At 37.8% G+C, this 20,347-nt stretch overlaps 1 protein-coding gene and 1 pseudogene across 6 annotated transcripts in view; one reads left to right on the plus strand and one right to left on the minus strand.

Annotated features, from left to right (window-relative positions):
- Nucleotides 1–7,288: 7,288 nt before the first annotated feature.
- The window catches only part of LOC126718972 (uncharacterized), a 32,916-nt gene continuing 19,857 nt past the window's right edge, over nucleotides 7,289–20,347 (minus strand). Inside the window, exons 1-7 of one of the 6 annotated variants that reach the window (XM_050421404.1) lie at nucleotides 11,795–11,987; nucleotides 11,411–11,576; nucleotides 8,938–9,192; nucleotides 8,764–8,850; nucleotides 8,543–8,676; nucleotides 7,615–7,763; nucleotides 7,289–7,462 (exon numbers count right to left, since the gene is read on the minus strand). In XM_050421404.1, coding sequence (XP_050277361.1) covers nucleotides 7,658–7,763; nucleotides 8,543–8,676; nucleotides 8,764–8,850; nucleotides 8,938–9,192; nucleotides 11,411–11,572 — 744 coding nt within the window. In that variant the 5' untranslated portion in view covers nucleotides 11,573–11,576; nucleotides 11,795–11,987 and the 3' untranslated portion in view covers nucleotides 7,289–7,462; nucleotides 7,615–7,657. Of the gene's footprint in view, nucleotides 7,764–8,542; nucleotides 8,677–8,763; nucleotides 8,851–8,937; nucleotides 9,193–11,410; nucleotides 11,598–11,794; nucleotides 11,989–20,347 lie in introns of those variants that run through there. The other 5 variants (XM_050421405.1, XM_050421402.1, XM_050421408.1 and 2 more) reach the window with 5 other exon arrangements.
- LOC126719965 (probable polyamine transporter At1g31830) lies at nucleotides 16,457–18,761 on the plus strand (annotated as a pseudogene).

Below are 20,347 nucleotides of genomic sequence, written 5' to 3' on the forward strand. Positions count from 1 at the left end.
TGTCTGGAGAATATACGCCGGACACCACCTAAAAACCCTCCGACGGGCAACCGGGGACAACACCATCGCTCCTCGGACACGATCCGAGGAGCCAGATCCTCCTAAATACAAGATTGAAGGGTCTGAATATCCAGCCCAAAGCTTTATCTCATGTTGGTTCATCTAAAGTCCGGCCCGAAATGTCATCCTGTGATCCAACGCTGGCCTTTTAACCCCACTCTCTACAAATACTATTGTGAGGGACCTTCCGCGTGCAAGCCCAACATCGTCGCTGGGCCGTTGAAGATTTTGTGTCCCTACAATTGGCGCCGTCTGTGGGAAAAGGCTTGCGCGTTGGCGTAGGAGGTGTTTGAGTCAACTCTCTAGCCAGCTGAGGTTTGTGGGATTCCCTCCATCTCCGGCGACATGCCGTCGTTGCTCCGACCCGAATTTTTGCTAGGGGCTACGCCCTGCAATGTCAACAGCGCGGACAGCTCTAGGGGCTTCCGGCTTCAGGCCAAATCCCCCCCCCGCCATGGTCTAGGGGCTGATCTCCAGCGAGTAATGGACAGAACCAAGGCCTTGCATGGTCCTCGGACCCAAGCCTGTGGGGAAACCAAGTACAAAAAAAAGAGATCTTACAAGTAATGGACAGAATCAAGGCCTTGCATGGTCCTCGGACCCAAGCCTGTGGGGAAACCAAGTACAAAAAAGAGATCTTACAAGTAATGGACAGAACCAAGGCCTTGCATGGTCCTCGGACCCAAGCCTGTGGGGAAACCAAGTACAAAAAAAAGATCTTACAAGTAATGGACAGAACCAAGGCCTTGCATGGTCCTCGGACCCAAGCCTGTGGGGAAACCAAGTACAAAAAAAAGAGATCTTACAAGTAATGGACAGAACCAAGGCCTTGCATGGTCCTTGGACCCAAGCCTGTGGGGAAACCAAGTACAAAAAAGAGATCTTACAAGTAATGGACAGAACCAAGGCCTTGCATGGTCCTCGGACCCAAGCCTGTGAGGAAACCAAGTACAAAAAAGAGATCTTACAAGTAATGGACAGAACCAAGGCCTTGCATGGTCCTCGGACCCAAGCCTGTGGGGAAACCAAGTACAAAAAAGAGATCTTACAAGTAATGGACAGAACCAAGGCCTTGCATGGTCCTCGGACCCAAGCCTGTGGGGAAACCAAGTACAAAAAAAAGAGATCTTACAAGTAATGGACAGAACCAAGGCCTTGCATGGTCCTCGGACCCAAGCCTGTGGGGAAACCAAGTACAAAAAAGAGATCTTACAAGTAATGGACAGAACCAAGGCCTTGCATGGTCCTCGGACCCAAGCCTGTGGGGAAACCAAGTACAAAAAAAGAGATCTTACAAGTAATGGACAGAACCAAGGCCTTGCATGGTCCTCGGACCCAAGCCTATGGGGAAACCAAGTACAAAAAAAGAGATCTTACAAGTAATGGACAGAACCAAGGCCTTGCATGGTCCTCGGACCCAAGCCTGTGGGGAAACCAAGTACAAAAAAGAGATCTTACAAGTAATGGACAGAACCAAGGCCTTGCATGGTCCTCGGACCCAAGCCTGTGGGGAAACCAAGTACACAAAGGCGCCATCAGAGTTCCCTAACTCCCAGTCGATTGCTCGGATGGAATATTTATAAATCATCAGCCTTGGACGATATTCACGCGCTTATCACAGAATATCCAACTGATATCCCTGTTAGTTTCTTAAGTTTGATTTATTACAAGTTATCGATATAATTCTTGATAGTGCTGTCAGATGAGAGTTGATTAGATTATGCTTCAAAGTAGCTTTATCACAAATATTCTCAAAGCAACACATACATGGAGCACATTCGTTCACAAAGTTGTGTGGCCCACTAGATCAACGCTTAAAACATGTAAATCAATTTCCATTTTCATTACGATGAAGAAATAGTACAGTGTACAAACGAAAAGCTGGAGTCAGCCTACGTCAGAGCTTACTACACAAGAAAAAAAAAAAAAAAAAAAAAAAAAAAAAAAAAAATACAAGAAAGCTGGAGAAAGCCGAGGAGGTATGTTGGAGGAAAGGTTGGCTACAGCTCCGAGACCTTATTCTTCCCCCGCACCCTTACCTACCCATAACTCAGGCAGCCAAAAAGACCCAACTTGAACCTGACACCGTCGAAGAAAAGGTGCAGGGAGTTGGAGGTGGTGGGGCTTTCTCTAAATATACGCCTACCGCAAAGCAGAGGCGCTGATGGAGGAAAACCCTTCTTCTGCCGCACCAAAACTCTGGCATGGACAGAACCTGCTTCGGATTTTGACTAAAAGAGGGGAAGATTCCTTTCCCCCTCGGTGGAGATGGAGTACTCTCCTGAACTTGTGCTTCTTGTGCCCATACCTTACTGTTATAAGCCTCATGAAGACATGGCGCTCCTGCGGCGGAGGAAGTTCTTTCTTCCCAACCCTCGCTTTCGACATGTTATGCCAAGAAAGGAGAGCTCCGGGTATGGGAAGCGTGATGCGGGAGAAAACTAAAAGGCTGGGTGTATATATAAAGTAGCCCTCTCTCCCTCCTATTTATTTGAAAAGACAAGATAGTGGCAGTCAACTCACGCGGCGTCCCAAGGAGCGCTACAAACAAAGTGGTCTTGGCTCAACTTCCAACGTCAACTGCAGCCAAAAGACTGAAGGAGCCTCGTAAAGGCGCGCCTCGATCTTTGGGGCGTCAGAAAAGTACTGCATGGCCAGAGGTTGCAGAAATATCTCTTAATCCGCGGGCTCATTGAATTCGCGACCCAGGCCCGCTTTGCGTGAAGGCCCATTGACACCCTGTTTGGCACCTCGGGAAATGCTCAATGAAAGGGAAAATCTGAACTCAAAGTCTTGGACAGAACCTAAGGCTTGCATGGTCCTCGGACTCAAGCTAAAAGGGAAAACCAAGTACTGGTGCAGACATCGGTCTCGGACAGAACCTAAGGCTTGCATGGTCCTCGGACTCAAGCTAAAAGGGAAAACCAAGTACTGGTGCAGACATCGGTCTCGGATAGAACCTAAGGCTTGCATGGTCCTCGGACTCAAGCTAAAAGGGAAAACCAAGTACTGGTGCAGACATCGGTCTCGGACAGAACCTAAGGCTTGCATGGTCCTCGGACTCAAGCTAAAAGGGAAAACCAAGTACTGGTGCAGACATCGGTCTCGGACAGAACCTAAGGCTTGCATGGTCCTCGGATCCAAGCTAAAAGGGAAAACCTAGTACCGATAAAGACCCAAGTCTCGGACTCAAGCCTAAAGGGAAAAAGTCAAGTACATAGGATAAAACGCATAAGTCTTGAACAAAACCCAGGTTTTGCAAAGTCCTCGGACTCAGGCTGATTGGGAAATCAACTGCCCGAATGAAGAAATTTCTCGGCTTAAATACTGGAAAGGGTTAAGTCTCGCGTATCATGAAAATAGCAGAACAACCTAATGATCGTCAACCTAAAAAGGCCATTCATCCGGTGGGTAACACGTCCTCGGATAGCTACTTCTCACATCTTATCGGAGCATTTAATACACATCACGGCCAATTTTAAGATAAGTCTCATTCCTCACTGGTCGGATTGCCATGTTGAATAATAATTTTGTTAAAGTTATCGTGGCATCTTTTTAGGAACGATTACCTTGGCCTTAGTTATTATTGATTCAAATGCTATACTATTATGCCGAGCAGCGCTTTCACATTTGTTAAAATATATAGACAAAACATACGAAATAGAGTAACAATCACTTTTATTAATATGAAAAATTGTTACAACATACAAGGAAGGGCTTAAACAAGCCTATACAAAAAAAATTGAGCTGCTAAAACAGTAACAACATCCGTAACACAAATAAGTAAACCATCAAGTGTCTTCTGAACTCGCCTTCAAAGTCTCTCTGAAATCTATGCCTCAGAACTGTTCATATCAGGAGAAGATCCTTATACAAAAATAATGAAGGAGAAGGAAGAAGAATTAGAAGACATGGAAGCACTTCAGCAAGCTCTTGTCACTGAAGAATGCAAGGGAAAAAGAAGATGGAGGACATGAGCGGGAAGGAGGAGAAGAAGAGGGAAGCAATGAAAAGAAAGTAAAAGGAGCAAAAGAGGGAGAAGGGGAGCCATATTAGGTATGCTCATGAGAGAGCGGATGGAGATGACAAGGGAGGTTTTCGACTCAGTCACACCAGAAATGGGGTGTGACGAGTCCCTGCTTCGGATTTTGGCTAAAAGAATGGGGAGGCAAATCTTAAGCCTCCGCCATCCTTGCCCCGACCGGGCCATCTCAAGTTTTATCAGGACATGGTATTTCTGGGAAAAGAAAGATCTGTTCATGGTGGATTACTATGAGAGAAGTATTATGGAATAGGGAGTAACCGGATGGAGGAAGTGGATTCTGAGAAGAACGTGAGGGATTCAGATATGAGAGTGTCACCCTCATTCTTCTCTCTTTATATAGGGAACGAAGAAGGGGGTATGCAACGCGCTCAGATCCCCAGGGGAATCCAGAGTATAACGCGCCGCTTCATCCTCCCACACCATCAGTAACCGTCGCATCTGGGAAGCCTCGTAAATGGGAAGGCATTAAAGACACGTTGCAGATAACCACGCAGCATAACGGCAACGTGCGTAAATCCAGGAAAAACGCCTCGTAGACTGGTGCGTTCCTTGTGGAGGGGAAGAGTCGCCAGAGTTGATCAAGATCCGAAGAAAGTGAACGGCAATAAGGGCTTGACATCATCAAAATCCACCTGCCCTACCATGATGTTGGACAGCAGGATTTTGAGGGGCTAATGTGGGGTCCAATAATTTATGGGTCCGGCCCACACGCTTATAGGAAGCCCACCGGTCTTAAACTGAAGGAGGCCAGGGCCCAAGCTCGAAACTAGGAAACATAGAAATAGCCCGAAGACATAGCCGAGGACGGTTTCGTCCTCGGCAGGCCCAAAATCTCAGGGATAGGAATGAAACACGAGTACACTAGAAAGATCAGAAAATATCCTGGGGAAGTTGTCTTTAATACCCTTCCCTGACATGACACTGCCCCTAACAGAGCCGGGATCTTAGGCTTTATGGATCATCTCCAGCAATTTTTGGACTAGACTGATGGGACAGATATCTGTCCAGGAGAGATCGACCCTACACGTGGACGAAGGACAACGAACGTAGGTTAGTATAAAAGAGAATGTTATGTGACCAAAGAGGGGGGGTCCCATGGAGCTTCTGAAAAAAGACTTGATGAAAGAGAATGTCTGGAGAATATACGCCGGACACCACCTAAAAACCCTCCAACGGGCAACCGGGGACAACACCATCGCTCCTCGGACACGATCCGAGGAGCCAGATCCTCCTAAATACAAGATTGAAGGGTCTGAATATCCAGCCCAAAGCTTTATCTCATGTTGGTTTATCTAAAGTCCGGCCCGAAATGTCATCCTGTGATCCAACGCTGGCCTTTTAACCCCACTCTCTACAAATACTATTATGAGGGACCTTCCGGGTGCAAGCCCAACATCGTCGCTGGGCCGTTGAAGATTTTGTGTCCCTACATGTGGAATATGAAATATAATTTTTGTTGTCTTCCCAATTTGGTACTGTACAGGTCCTTATCACAAATGATGCACTACCTACCTCATAGAAGGCCCCTAGTTTGTTCAATTTGTGGGTCACATACAGACAAATTTGTGTTATTCGATTCAAAGTTTTGTTCACTTTTTTGTCAATTTCAGTGCAAGAGAATGGAGGGATCAGCTGCCTAAAAATCACACACGAAAGTCTAAGAAAGGAGAAAAATCAAAAAATGGAATACGGAATTTTCTTCACATATAAACACACACAAAAAAACTTGCTGCGTTATCTGCGGCGTGAATCAGTTTTTTATATGACAAAGAAAAGAAAGATCATCATTATAAACGAATTACAAGCTAGATCAAATCTCAGCTTGGTGCAATTCAACAGTTTGCTTTTGAAAAGCATACAAATCCTATAAATCCAAGTTGTATTTTTTTTTAAAGGGATAATTACAATATGTTGATAACCTTTAGTGGTTAATGTGTTGATTGTGTAACGGGTGCCACTAATTAGGATAATTACTTCAAGGTTCCTGAAGTTATTATTATATATGTATTCTCATTGAAGTTTTATTGAAGTAATTTAGTGGAATTAATACTACATAGGCGTTAATCTGTGTATGGATGAGAGTTCATAAATTTTAAGGGTAAATGTTTGATCCATTATTATTTTCGCATCTATTTATTAATAATCTGTGACAAAATTTATATGATTCATAATCACTATTTAAGAATTTTATGGTAGAAATTACACTACAAAGATTCTAATCCGCATGGATGCAAGTGCGTATGTTATAAGCTTGATTAGTGAGTAGTGGTTAAATAGATTTGATTCTGCTCAACATATGATATGATCAAAGAAAGTTAAGTTTCAACTAGAGGCCTAACTTGTTACAAAGTTCAACAATTTCAATCAAGATTCTCTGTATCATCTGTCAAACAAAAAAACATGAAACCCTTGAATTATTTTCAACTAGAGGCCTAACTTGTTAAAAAGTTCAACAATTTCAATCAAGATTCTCTGTATCATCTGTCAAACAAAAAACATGAAACCCTTGAATTATTTTAAGGGGTACAGGAAGTACTTGAGAGAACCACCTGAAATAAGATAAAACTTCCACTTCCAAGCCAAACGTTGAAACCAAGCCAATGAAAAATTTCACTGGCTCAAGAAAAAAGAGAACATGTTCCATATATAACACATCTCTTTTATTTTCTGGCCCAAAAAAATAAAAATAAAGAACAACTATAAACAGTCTGAGAAAATCCCACGATTAAATGAAGAGAAAAGTCTATATCACTGAAATCATAGAAAAATTTCAGACCTTTTCACTACTTGTGCATTGTGGTAGATCCAAGTGAAGTAAACTGTGAGATTGGTATGAAATTTTTTGTTTAAGTTTTCGGTGTCTTTAGCAAAGCTCATAAAGTTAAGCCTAATACTATGTTGGGACAAAGGGAGATGGGGGAAAAGGGAAAGGTGACCGGAATGTACTAAATTTTAGCATATACTGAACATCTTCCTCTCTACTCTCCTCTCCTTTCATCTCCATTCGTTCCAAGCATGCCCTAACTTGAATAATCGCATGATTTTGCAAAAATAATTCAAATCATAGTCATAGTGCATAACCATGAAAAAATTTGCTGCATAGGGTAACTTCCAAATTGCACACCAACCTACCAAACATGTATTTCCACCTTAATGAGGAAATCAAGCTAATGATCACAGACATATCAGCATAGATCAATTTATTTGCTCTTCCCCCCACTGCCTCTATTAAGAACCATCAATAGTACAGCAGACCCATGGCAACGATGTCCGTTTTATATTTGGTACAGAAACACCAGCACTGCACCCTTTAAAAAGATGCACAGATTCATAACATTGCTTAACCCCAGTACATAGCTGTGAACATTAAAAATTTATCAGCATTGCCAATTTCCTCAGTATTTCTTTGAAGCACTCATTTCTTCCACAGACCTCAACATTTAACAAGATCCTGTGGCTAAAGCTGACTTAATAAATAGAAAACAAAATCACATTGTTAACAAACCTACCATTTTTCTTGAAAAATATTTTTGATCTCCAACTGGCTATCAACTATTGCTTCTTAAGTGCATTCATTTTGTCCCTGAGATAGTAAAGCTTGGCCCTTCTCACTTTCTTCTTGTCCAGCACCTTTATCTCCTTTATGTTAGGTGAATATCTGTCATACATTACAACAAATGATGAGGATAGCTAAAACCATATATGTGATGCATAAGGAGGTAATTAGTTAACAAACTCCAAAAGTTTGACCTTAGTTTCAAATTTGATTATAGTTTATTTACATCCATATTCAACCGCATAATTTCAAATTGGGTAAACAATGTTGTTACTAGGAAAATACACCTGTGCAGAATTTAGATAAGAAACTTATAAATTGTTCTTTTATTTTTTCTTTACAGCAAGTGAATGTGAATCCACTTCATATTGTGGCAACAGAACTGCTAATACTTGTATCAACAAGATTTGTTAAAAACAACACCAATCTTTTCCCCCACGTCCACTTATTAAAAGAATAATTTTACAGATTACTGCTTTTATTATTGACTCCACATCTGTGCATGACTCCCCCCACCCCCCTCCAACCCCCTTTTCTCTTAATTGAAAAGATAAAAGTGAAACAACTTATTACATTGCCAATCATTATATTGGAACTTGGAAGTCTAAGATACACAAGTTCAATAGAATCCCCTCGTCTGTGGTATTTCAAGATTTGATTAACAACATATTATGCATATAAAAATGACTACTGGCACTATTTAATGTTGGCAAAATGATGAGAAGGCTTCTGTGGAATGACTACTGGCACTATCAAATGTTGCTGCGAAGCCACACGGCAAAAACCAGGAAGTTACTTTTCCAGTTAAAAGCAGCAAGGCCAATGCTTATTAAAGGGCCATTTTTACTTAAAAGAGCAAAAAGGAACCTCAAAATACTTACAGCGGGAAGAGAGATTCAACTCCAACCCCAGCCACTAGCCTCCTTAATCTGAATGTAGTATTTAAACCAGCATTACGCCTTGCTATAACAATGCCTTTCAGAACCGAAACACGTCGCTTGTTCTCAGGTACTACCTGTTCATATGAAGGATCATAATGAACAAATTTACTTAACCGACATAACAATAGCAACAACATCCTCTTAAAAAGAATTTGCTATACCACTTTGAGTTGCACAATATAACCAGGTTTTATATCAGGTATTTCTCGGTTCTCCCTGACTTCCTCTACAGCTTCCTTATCTAAAATCTGTGAAGTACAATACCAATTATTATCAAATTGAGGAAAAGACGATGATACTATTGATTACTATAATAGCAACACAAAGATGCGTGCCTGCATTATGTGCTTGGCAGTTTTATCGAGCCTCTTAAATTTGATCCTAGGTGTTACTTCAGGGATAGATGCAGAAGAATCCTGTGAAACTGATTCAACAGTATTTTCAACTGTTGTAATGCATCTGCTAGTGAAAGGAGGTAGCACAGCTGCCCAATGTAACAAACCTGGCCTAGAACTTCTGCTTGACACTGATACTGAAGGTATGCCATTATTAGATAGTGTTGCCATAGCTGCTTGGGTGCCAATTCTTGTCTGCAAGAACAAATTTGTAAACATCATACAAAGATGTCTTGATTTGAGAAAAAATAATAGCTAATAATTCACCAAAAAAAATTCCCTCCACAAATAAATGTTAAACAATGTAAACCGTGAAGTGTAATCGCCCAACTGCACCTTTCTAATTCAAAGTATGAAACGCATAAAGCTCATTGGCTAATAATTAATTTTCCCAAAAATTGGTAAGCATAAAATGCATGTTAAGTGAAAGAAGTTCTGCTGGTATCAATTCTCTAGATTTCAAAGTCACAGAGGTGGAGTAAAAGACAAATAACCTGTGAACACAACTCCAAAAATCTTCGGGAATAGCATTAACAAAGATCATAATTTATTATCAGTCACTTTTGCAGCTGTTAACAGTAACATACTTGCCTGAAGCATCTCTATATTGCCTTTTTTTTTTCCTTCTTTTTTAAATATTGGTAATTACACATGCACCCAGTGTATTATTATCATTACTTCACCCTCCACCTTGCTTTTACAAGAGGAAGAGTGATTTGAGCTAGAGCTCATTGGTAGCATCTTCATATTGCATCTAAGAGACAAGATATGGATCTTCAGACAATCAACCACTTAACCCCCAAAACAGTACATATGCCTATTGGAACTCAATTCCACACTAATTGAAAGATTGGTGGCCATCCACACTCATTATTCCACACATCAAGCTCACTTTATTATCATAACCAACAAATTTCACTTTATTATCAAGCTCGACAACATCAAGATCAAAGAAACGTTTGACACATGTATTGATTGACAAAGACGCATAACACAATGTTGCTTCAAACCTCTATAAGTTCCCCAACATTTAGCAAAATTTTACTCATAATTAAACCTATAACAACTAATCAACCACACTAAATATCCAAATTGGCTGATACTAAATACTATTAAGACAGTTTTTTTTTTCTTTTTTTTTTTTTTTGATAATCAAATTTTACTGTTTTCTAGAGTTGGATTTTATGTTCTCTTCCTTCTGTTTTATCCTTGATGGACTCCAAGACCCTGTAGTCTCTGAATCTGTCTTCAGCTAATAGAAAATTGGAATATGTTCTTTATTTGATATAATGTAATAAATCACAACTCAGGATTTTTTTTTTTTTTTTGATAAGTAAGAAGAAAATATTATTGAAAAAGGAATAGTAGGAAAAATACATAGAGTTCACGGTAGTGAACAAAGAGTAAAAAGAATAAAAAAGTAACAAGCAACCACTAAGCTCTTCTAAGAGACAAAAGAAAATCCATAAGTGTAGAAAAATCCAAGAGACCCCAACACCGAGACCAATTAAAGAGGGTCTATTGGCATAAACCTAACAACTGAGCCAAATATTTCCCAGTATCCTCAAAAGAACGCCGATTCCATTTAATCCAAATAGTCCACATTAAATAGCCTAAAACCAATTCCAAATATTAGAATTATGCTTCCCAAGCCAATGATACCAACAAAGTAATAAGTCTGCAGTTGAACCTGGCATGACCCAATCTATCCCAAACAACTGAAGCATATACATCCACAAAGAATGAGCTACCGGACAAAAAATTAGCAGGTGCTCCACAGGATTTTTTAGCACAAACAATCGATCCCAACTCAGGATTTTTTTAGTACCATTCTACCTATTTTAGCTGATATGATGGTAATTCTCTTCTGAATATCATCTATTCAAATTCTTGTGTGTGCTAGTTAAGTAGTCATACTCAATGAGTCTCATCTGCTTTTCTTTTCCTTCAAATACACTTGACCCCCCAAAAAACGAAATCCCTTTCAACGAGCAAGGTTCCAAAGACGATACTTTTACTTTTGCTCAAGTAGTTGAGTTACTTAGAGAATTTCTGCATTTTCTGGTGCTTGGTACGACGGAAAATGCAAGTTAACAGAAATGTTTTTTCAACTGACAAAATATCCAATAGAGTGAAAATGTTAAGCAAAATCACCAAATAAAAATTAACAAAGCATTATAACTACTGAGACAGATTTAACCAAATCACAAATTTTTCCAACTTAACATTTAACAACCATTTAACTTGGATTAAACCCAATTACAAGAGTGTCCAATTTTTTCAACGTGCCCATGATTCTTAGCTTATATAACACTAATAAATATATAAATAAATAAATCAAAACTAAAAAAAAAAAAACATAAACATGCTGAAGATGGTAGTACATTAGGGTACAATGAGTGAGAACACATACAAATTTGGAGAGGGACCCTAAAAAGCGAGGATTTGAAAACCCAATTGAGCTGCCATGAAATTTGGCAGTGGCAGTGGCAAAGTGAGAACCGTTTGATTTCAAATCAACGTTGTTTGAGCAATGCCTCCGGACCAATCGGATGCTCCCACGTAGAGATTGCATTGTTCTTTCAAAAAAAAAAAAAAATCTGCATTCGTGAAGATTAAGAGAATGATTGTTGATTACAAAAATAATTTTTAACCAAAAAAACAAAAATTTTGGTAAATCCTATTAAACATTGGTTCTAAACAAAATCATTGACCAAAAAACAACCAGATAAACTACAAATCCGGTCTAAGAGATTAACCACAAAACAATGACAAATCAAAACCCTAAAAAATTTACCTTTCTCTCTAGTCTCTGCTCTCCGCCTCTCTCTAGTCTCCAGTCTCCACTGTTCGCTCAACAGACAACAGCTCAAGGCTCAAGCCTCAGCCTCTCTCTGATTCTCTGCTCTCCGCCTCTCTCAAGTCTCAACTGCTCACCTCACCTCACCTCACCGTATCAGGTTCTGAGGTTCAGGAATCAGGTGTAAAATTATAAATATTTGGGCCATTTTTTTTGTTAAGAACTTAAGATTACTTTGTTTATTTGGGCCCTCCCTGTCCCTGGCTGCTTTTGTAACTTTGTTTATCACTTATCAGTTTATCATCATGGCTGCCTGGACCCTCCATGGATTGGGCTTTAACTTTGGGCCTTCAAGTTTTTTTTTTTTTTTTTTTAAAAGCCTGCATTTTTTTTTTTGGGTTATAGATAGGATTTGTTTTGTGTTTTTTTTGTTTTTTTTTGGGTGGGTCTTATTAATAAGTTTTGTGTCAGTGTTATGGTTGTACTTAAATTTTTGTTATGCTTGTGCTTAATTTTTTTTTTTAATTTATGCAGGTTGAGATTGCTAAAAACTTGTTATTGTTCAGTGAAACTACAACAATACATTTTATATAAATCAAGTTCTATTTCTCATTTGCTCTACACTTGAAAGTTATTTTTTATTTTAGTCTTTATAAATATATTGTTTGATTAGAAATGTCTACTAAAAAATATGCATCTGGATATGAAAAACTTAAAAAAAGAAAAAAAAAAAATTAATTGAGTCTCAAAAAGGATCAATGAATAAATTTGTTATTAGTAATAAACAAAATATAACACAAAATTTAGATGAAAATATCACAAATGAACAAGAAATTCACCAAAATAATTTAGAAGAAAATGATGTTCAATTTTGCAATACAACAAATCTTGATAATGAACCTCAAAATAATTTAGAACAAAATGAAAATAATGATGAAAAATATAATATAAAAATATTAAATAAACATTAATTTAATTAATATATAAGTATAAAAAAGGCCATATTTTTAGTTCTCGCCTTAGGCCTTAAAATGTCTAGGGCCACCCCTGAGCAAAAGCAACAATGGATGGTGCTCTTCTTCGTCCGGTGAAAATGGAAAATGGAAAACCCTCGGAGTGGAACTGAGGGTTTAGAGGAAAATGAAAGACTGGAAGGATGGGCTCTTGATGGGCCTGGTATGGGTGATGGCCCACATTCATTCATAATGATACAATAGTGGCCAAGTAAATAAATAAATTTTTTTAAAAAAAAAAAAATATATATATATATATATATATATATATATATATAGACCTCTATATAATTGTCCACTTGTTCCACACACTAAGACTACGTTATTATGAAAAAAAAATTCTAAAAGTGGTCCAAAGAAAATTTTAAATTGAAGATCTCATAAATATAAAAGAGCTTTAGTGGTTCGAAGCAAACTCTTATTTTATATATATATAAATATAAATATATATATATATATATATATATTTATATATATATATATATATATATATTATATAAAACCGAAGCTTTAAAGCTTTCACAACGTCACCACAATATTTAAAAAATAAATCATTATCATTTACTCAAACTCATCATTATAATATATATATATATATATATAGGATAAATTCTACTATCAACCCTTGAGGTTTGGGCTAATATCCAACCAGGTCTATGAGATTTTAAAATTGTCCACTTTAGTACCTAAGGAAATTTTATCCTAACGGAGTTAACTTCTGTTACTTATTTTTCTTTCTCCCTCTCATCCCTCTGTTTCTCTCTTTCTCTCGTTCAACCTCTCCTCTCTTATCCGCCGTCCCTTCACAAATTTTCCAAATTTGTTCAGCCAAGTTAGGTCCTCCACACCACTCTCCATCGAGCCTAACACCGTAGCGACATTCTTGAAGGCGATGGTCTCCACAGAGCGTGGGTCTACGGTGGTTTATGGTTTTGGTTTGTGGTTGTGGGCTTTGTAGTGATGGTGGTGAGGTGGTGGTTGTGGTCTCAAGTAATGGATCTGTGGCCTGAGTTCGATTTGCAGTGGGGGTGGTTGTGGGTTCCGATGGAGTGGTGGGTTTACTACAAGTTTTTTGGATTTAAGTTTTGTTGAAGGATTTGGGTTTTGTTGCTGTGGATTTGGTTGAGTTTTCTGGCCAATGGTGGTTGTGGGTTAAGATATGGTGGTGTCGTGGTGGGTTTGTTGGGTTTTTTTGGATTTAGGGTTTTGTAGCTGAGGTGGTGGTTATGGCAAGGGATGACGATGATTGGACGAATGCAGAGGATGACGATGAGACCGCCTCAGGTGAACTCTGCTTCATTTTTTTTCTCTCTTTCTCTTGCTCTGTTTTTTTTTTTTTTGATCAATTTTTATTTAGGGAGAGAGAGAGGGGTTGATATGTGGTGAGGCTTGAGAGGGTAAGGGGATGGAGGCATTGGACATTGAAGGGCCTCTGCTCTCAACAAAAAAAAGTGAGGGTTTGCTGGGTTTTTTGGATTTGGGTTTGTCTTTGCTCAGTTTGCATTTTCACAGGAGGGGGAGAGAGAGAGAGAGAGAAAGATGAGCTAACAGAGGCTACCGTGAAGAGAGAGAAGAGAGAAGCTAACAGAGGCTAACGGTGTTTAGGGAAAAAATTGTCTTTAGGGACTAAAGTGGTTAATTTTGAAATCTCATGGACCTGATTTGTATTAACCCAAACCTCAAGGGTGATTAGTGGAATTTACCCATATATATATACACATATATACACCCCAGACGAGAAAACAAACCCTAAGTATCCTTCAACAACCTGACCATATAAACCAGATCGAGAAAACAAACCTTCAGTCCAAACTCCAAACTGAACGGTGCCACTATAGCCCCTCAGCCTGCTGCCAAGCCAAGTCTACCATCGTAGGTATGTGTTTCTAATTTGTGGCTTCAATTTTTTGGGTCTTTTGTTCGATGTGTAAAATGTCATTGCTACTCTTTAATCTGGTTTGGAGATTTAAGATATGTGACAATTTTTCTACATTTATTACATCATCAGAGAACAGTTCCAATTGTTATTGGTGAACTTCTATGGTACAGGCTTTGAGCTTTGATATATTATGACATCTGTTCTTTTTTTTTTCTTTTTTCGTTTTGGATGAAAAGACGATGGATCTGCTCAACCAAATGAGGATTTGGAGAGCAAGGAGTCAGCAGAGACAGAGATGGAGGTAGACATAGAGGTGAAGGTTTCAGATGACACATCGCGATTTGAGGATGAGGAAGATTGAGTAGCTCATCACTTGACATATTGGTGACTGTGGTAGGTACATTCCCTGGCTATTGCTAGTGCTGTTTTTCTTCATCCATGTGACTTATTGTTGAGTTTTTCTTTCTATCTTATTCTTTTGTTATGTTTAGAATTTTTATTTGGTATGATATATATAAATTTTTTGAATTTGAAGGGTTTTATTTGATTTTGAAGTAGAATTTGGGGATTCTATAAATTTCGAAGTTTTAAGTCTTGGGGTTTTTGGTATTTGCGTCTCAGTAGATTGATCTTAATTCTTTACCTTAAATGCTTTTTATTTGGGTTCATGTGATTTTTTGTTTTCTTAATTAAAGCTATGATTTTTGGTTGATTGATTAATTGTTCGGATTCAACATAAAAGATAATAGAATTAGGTGTTATAATTTTAATATTGTTTCATATTTTGAATTGTTTATATTGTTATTACTACGATTAAGTAGGATTGAGAAAAGCATAGCAGTTAAATACTAACTAGCAAAATGTCTATAATATGCATATTATTGACCCAATTTTCTATTTCTAAATTTCTTAAATTTTATTATAAATAATTTTTCGTGCATAAACAACATTCTACCACTGTCACGTCAAAGTTGTGTCAAAAAGTTGTAAAATAATATGGTCCTAAAACTACTCTTATGACTATGATGAGATAAATTTAAATTCTTTACTCATTGTTGAATTTTTTTTTTCATAGTCAATTGCTTTCCCGTGCATCGTATGGGTTAGCGACTAGTTGTATGAACGATAGATCTCATTACAAGTTATGAATTTAATTAGTGGACTTACCATTCATGTGAAAGGAGAATGTATCACATCGTTCTATTTTGAGAGTATTGAATAACAATAAGTCTAGAGGCACAATAAAATTATAATAAATTTCACAATTATTTAAGGTGATAAGTTGTTAATATTAGATAATGAAGTTGTGTAAGTCGTGAATCTATTTATTAGAATCAATAACTTGCTAATTTAGCAAGTGTGAAATTTGTTGTGAAAACAGTTTTGTTTGTGATACATCCTTGGATCCCTGTTGGCTTTTTGCCACGTTACCAATCCTATTTGGATGACCAAAAAGAAGGATGATCGATGCTAGGGTGTTAGTTACAGCTTACAAGAGACCTTTACAATGTTTGAAAAAGATTTTAATTTTGTGTGTTGTAGACTATGTAGCACGGGTGCGTTTCGGGACTTGGGTGCGGGTGCGGGACTCGGCAATTTTTGAAAAAGTAGGGTGCGGGTGCGGCAGGACTCGGCGATTAAAAAATTATTAAAAATATTTTTATTTATATTTTCTATATATTTTTACTATTAAAATATTTTTAAAAAACACATTACTATGCTTTGATTCACAAAACAAAGAAAGAAGAAGGCAAGAAACACATTAATATGCCTCTGAGGTGAGAATTTCGGATTTTTCGACCAGATTCAAGGCAGATTTCGGCCTTTTTCGGCCTTTTCCGGCATGTTTCGGCCGTATCGGCTGTATCGGTTGCTGGTCGATACGACCCAATACGGCCCGATTTTGCCTGAATTAGCCCGGTTCGGAGCGAATCGAAGCTGATTCGGCGCGAATCGAGCTGCGTCTGCGCGAATCAAGCCGAGTCGGCCCGAATCTGAGAAAAAAAAAAAAAAAAACTCAAACGCGACACCGACGTGCGGGCAACCGCGTCGAACGCCGCGTCCCGCGTCGGGCCGCGTTGGACGCGAGTGCGGCACCCTCCCAGCCGCGTCCGTGCTTTCTAGGTTGTAGATGAAAGCTTTAGGTGTGAAAAATGTTGTTTGTTGATTTTGGTATTTAGTGCCTAAGTTTTATGTACTATGAGCAATTTCAAATGAGGGGTTGAAGTAATAGCCCAGTGATAATGACTTTTTTTATGGTACCTATATCTATAGTTTGAATCTTGCCTCCCATAGAATCTAAATAAAAAGAGAAGAAGAATAAATAACGATGACCAATATTTTTTGTGGTAATTTATACTTTAAAAGTTAATATGACTTGTTATAATTGGAGTAACAATAGTTTATGTCAACAGATGTGAAGACTTATTGATTTTTTTTCCCTTTTTTAATATATATTTATAATTTTTCTGTTTATATACCAATCGATTTTTGTTGTAAGCGGAGATTGAACCATAGATCTCTTATTCAATTATTAGAAACTTTACCAGTTGAGTTAATTGGAACCCATTTCTATTTATATATTATAACTTACATTATATATTGTTTCCAAAAAAAAAAAAAAAAACTTACATTATATCGATAATTTTAAGTTTTTTGATATTTTTCCCAATATCTAGATCAATATTTATGGTATTTAAGCCAAGATATCTCTAATGAAATTTTCAAGTATTATTCTAAATTTTTATAATCAGTAAAGATCTCTTGAGATATCACTGGGAACTAAAAGCCATGGCTTAGGATTATCCCAGAGCCTAAATAAAAGGTTTAGAAGTAACCATAGGACTAGGAAAGATCCTAGTCTATTGTTTTAATTCTAAAATTACAAAAAGACCTATTGAAGATTTAAATCATTTTGACAATGACAAAGTCTTCAAGCAATTTTTTTATTTTATTTTATTTTTTAAGAATCTCCTTTAACTTATTATACAGTGATTTAGATAATAATCCAATAGTAATTGATAACGCACTTTACTCGGTTCTATTCCTTGATTATTTGAAGTCGGCTTTCCCAGTTTTAGGTGGTGGTGTACTAAGAATCCTAGCCCTAATAGTTTTGACAGTTGTCCTTACTTATATGAACTATAGGGGATTGTCTATTGTGGGATGGCTTGCTGTAATTTTAGGGATTTCCTCACTTCTTCCTTTTGTGGTGATGGGGATTGTCACATATCCGAAGCTAGAGCCTTCCAAATGGTTAGAGATCAATCTACATGAAGTGGATTGGAATTTGTATTTGCACACTCTATTTTGGAATCTAAATTATTGGGACTCAATAAACACAGTTATTGGTGAGGTGAACAACCCAAAGAAAACTCTTCCGAAGGCTTTGACTTATACTTTGATATAGGTGGTGCTTGGTTATTTCTTCCCTATTTTGATTGGTACTGGTTCTGTTCCAATCAATGATGAGTTATGGACTAAGGGGTATTTCTCTAAAATTGCTAAAATTCTTCGAGGAAATTCATTGAGATGGTGGATCCATGCCACTTCAGCAATGTCAAATATGGGCATGTTTCCAGCTGAGATGAGTAGTGACTCTTTCCAGCTTTTGGGTATGGCAGAACGGGGGATGCTGCCTGAGTTCTTTGGTAAGAGGTCTTGCCATGGAACTCCTATGACTGGAATTTTGATTTCAACTTCTAGTGTGCTATTATTGTCATTGTTTAGCTTCCAAGAGATTATAGCAGCAAAGAATATCCTATACTGTTTTGGAACAGTTTTAGAGTTTATCTCATTTGTATGGTTAAGAGTCAAACATCCCAGTACATCTCGGCCTTACAAGATACTTGTGGGAACAATTGGAGCCATTTTTATGTGTATTCCTCCTACCATATTGATCTGCATTGTGTTGGCCTTTTCCACAAGCAAGGTATTATTTTTATGTCTTTACACTATCATGGTTGGGCTTGTGATGCAGCTGTGTCTCAAATATATTGAGAAAAAGGGATGGATCAAGTTCTCCATCAATTCTAACCTCCTAGATCTTTCCAAAATTCTCATGCCACAATGATCAAGTTGATAGAGAGATTTAGAATGACTGTTTTGGTTTGGCATTATTTTCTTTCTTTAGTTAGCATCATAGGTAAGTAATGTTTGTCATCCTGCAATATTGAACTAATATGTTACTATCTATTCTTTAGGTAATGCCAAATTTAGTTAAACATTCTGAATGTGCAGTTAAGTGGGTTTTTACCTTTACTTTGCATGAAAATCTTCCTTTGATTATGTTTTTTTTCTGGTTCATGAATTGTTGTCACCTTGAAATTTTCAAGCCCATCCTTGTCCTTGATTTTAGATTCATTCAGCAAGATTTGGAAGACATATGGTCCTCCTTTGATCACTCAAACCATGAACCAGTCAACTGCTCTTGTTCAGGATATGTATTAGTTTGTTGAATTGATAATGCTCAGAAAACCAGTAGACTGGATGGCGTGGATGTTAATGTTTCTGAAGGACCCAAAAAAGAGAAAACAGAGAATCAAAAGAGACTGGGGTTAACTGGCTACAAACCCTCCGATGATGAAGTTAGTTTCTCTCTTCAAAATTTAGAACTCCAAACTTATGGAAATTGTATAAAGGGAAAATACTTTTTTTTGTTTGTCTGAGATGAGTGCTTATATAACATGTCCTTGAGGCAGTTACTTGTCCAGTAACTTCTCCTATCATTGAGGAGCTCGAAAGATTTGGAGTCAACTTCTATAATTGCTACAGAAGTTATATTTTTTAGTCTTGTTTTCCATAACTGTCATTGGAAACAGTTTGTAGTGATGAACCCAAATTTTTACTTGGTAAACTCTGAAATAGGAATGTGGTGGTCGTCCAAGCATCTTTTTGGATGGACAACCTTGTCACGGATGAGGGTTCTACCCAGTCCACTTTATTATTGCCATGGACGACCTTCATGGACGAGCTTGAAGTTTCTTATTTTATAATACACCATCATGAATAAATTGAGTTTGCTTGATAGTACTGAATGTGCAGTTAAGTGGGTTTTTACCTTTACTTTGTATGAAAAACTTCATTTGATTATGTTTTATTTTTTGGTTCATCAATTGTTGTCACCTTGAAATTTTCAAGCACATCCTTGTCCTTGATATTAGATTTATTCAGCAAGATTTGGAAGACATATGGTCCTCCTTTGATCACTCAAACCATGAACCAATCAACTGCTCTTGTTCAGGATATGTTTTAATTTGTAGAATAAATTGTATTTGCTTGATAGTGCTGACCTAACAGGAGCGGTTGGCTATAACAAGCACCAACTTGTTAGTTTCAAATGTTGAATATCGGAGAAAGTGGGCAATCTGGTCCTCAGGATGGCTAGGAACTGTCTGGCACCCTGACAAAGCCGATGCTTGTTACAGCCAACCACTCCTGTTAAGTCAGTACTATCAAGCAAACATATTTTATTTTACAAACTAATACATATCCTAAACAAGAGCAGTTGACTGGTTCATGGTTTGAGTGATCAAAGGAGGACCATATGTCTTCCAAATCTTGTTGAATAAATCTAATATCAAGGACAAGGATGTGCTTGAAAATTTCAAGGTGACAGAAATTCATGAACCAGAAAACAAAACATAATCAAAGGAAGAT

This window comes from Quercus robur, chromosome 3 (assembly GCF_932294415.1).
Source record: "Quercus robur chromosome 3, dhQueRobu3.1, whole genome shotgun sequence".
Lineage (NCBI taxonomy): Eukaryota > Viridiplantae > Streptophyta > Magnoliopsida > Fagales > Fagaceae > Quercus > Quercus robur.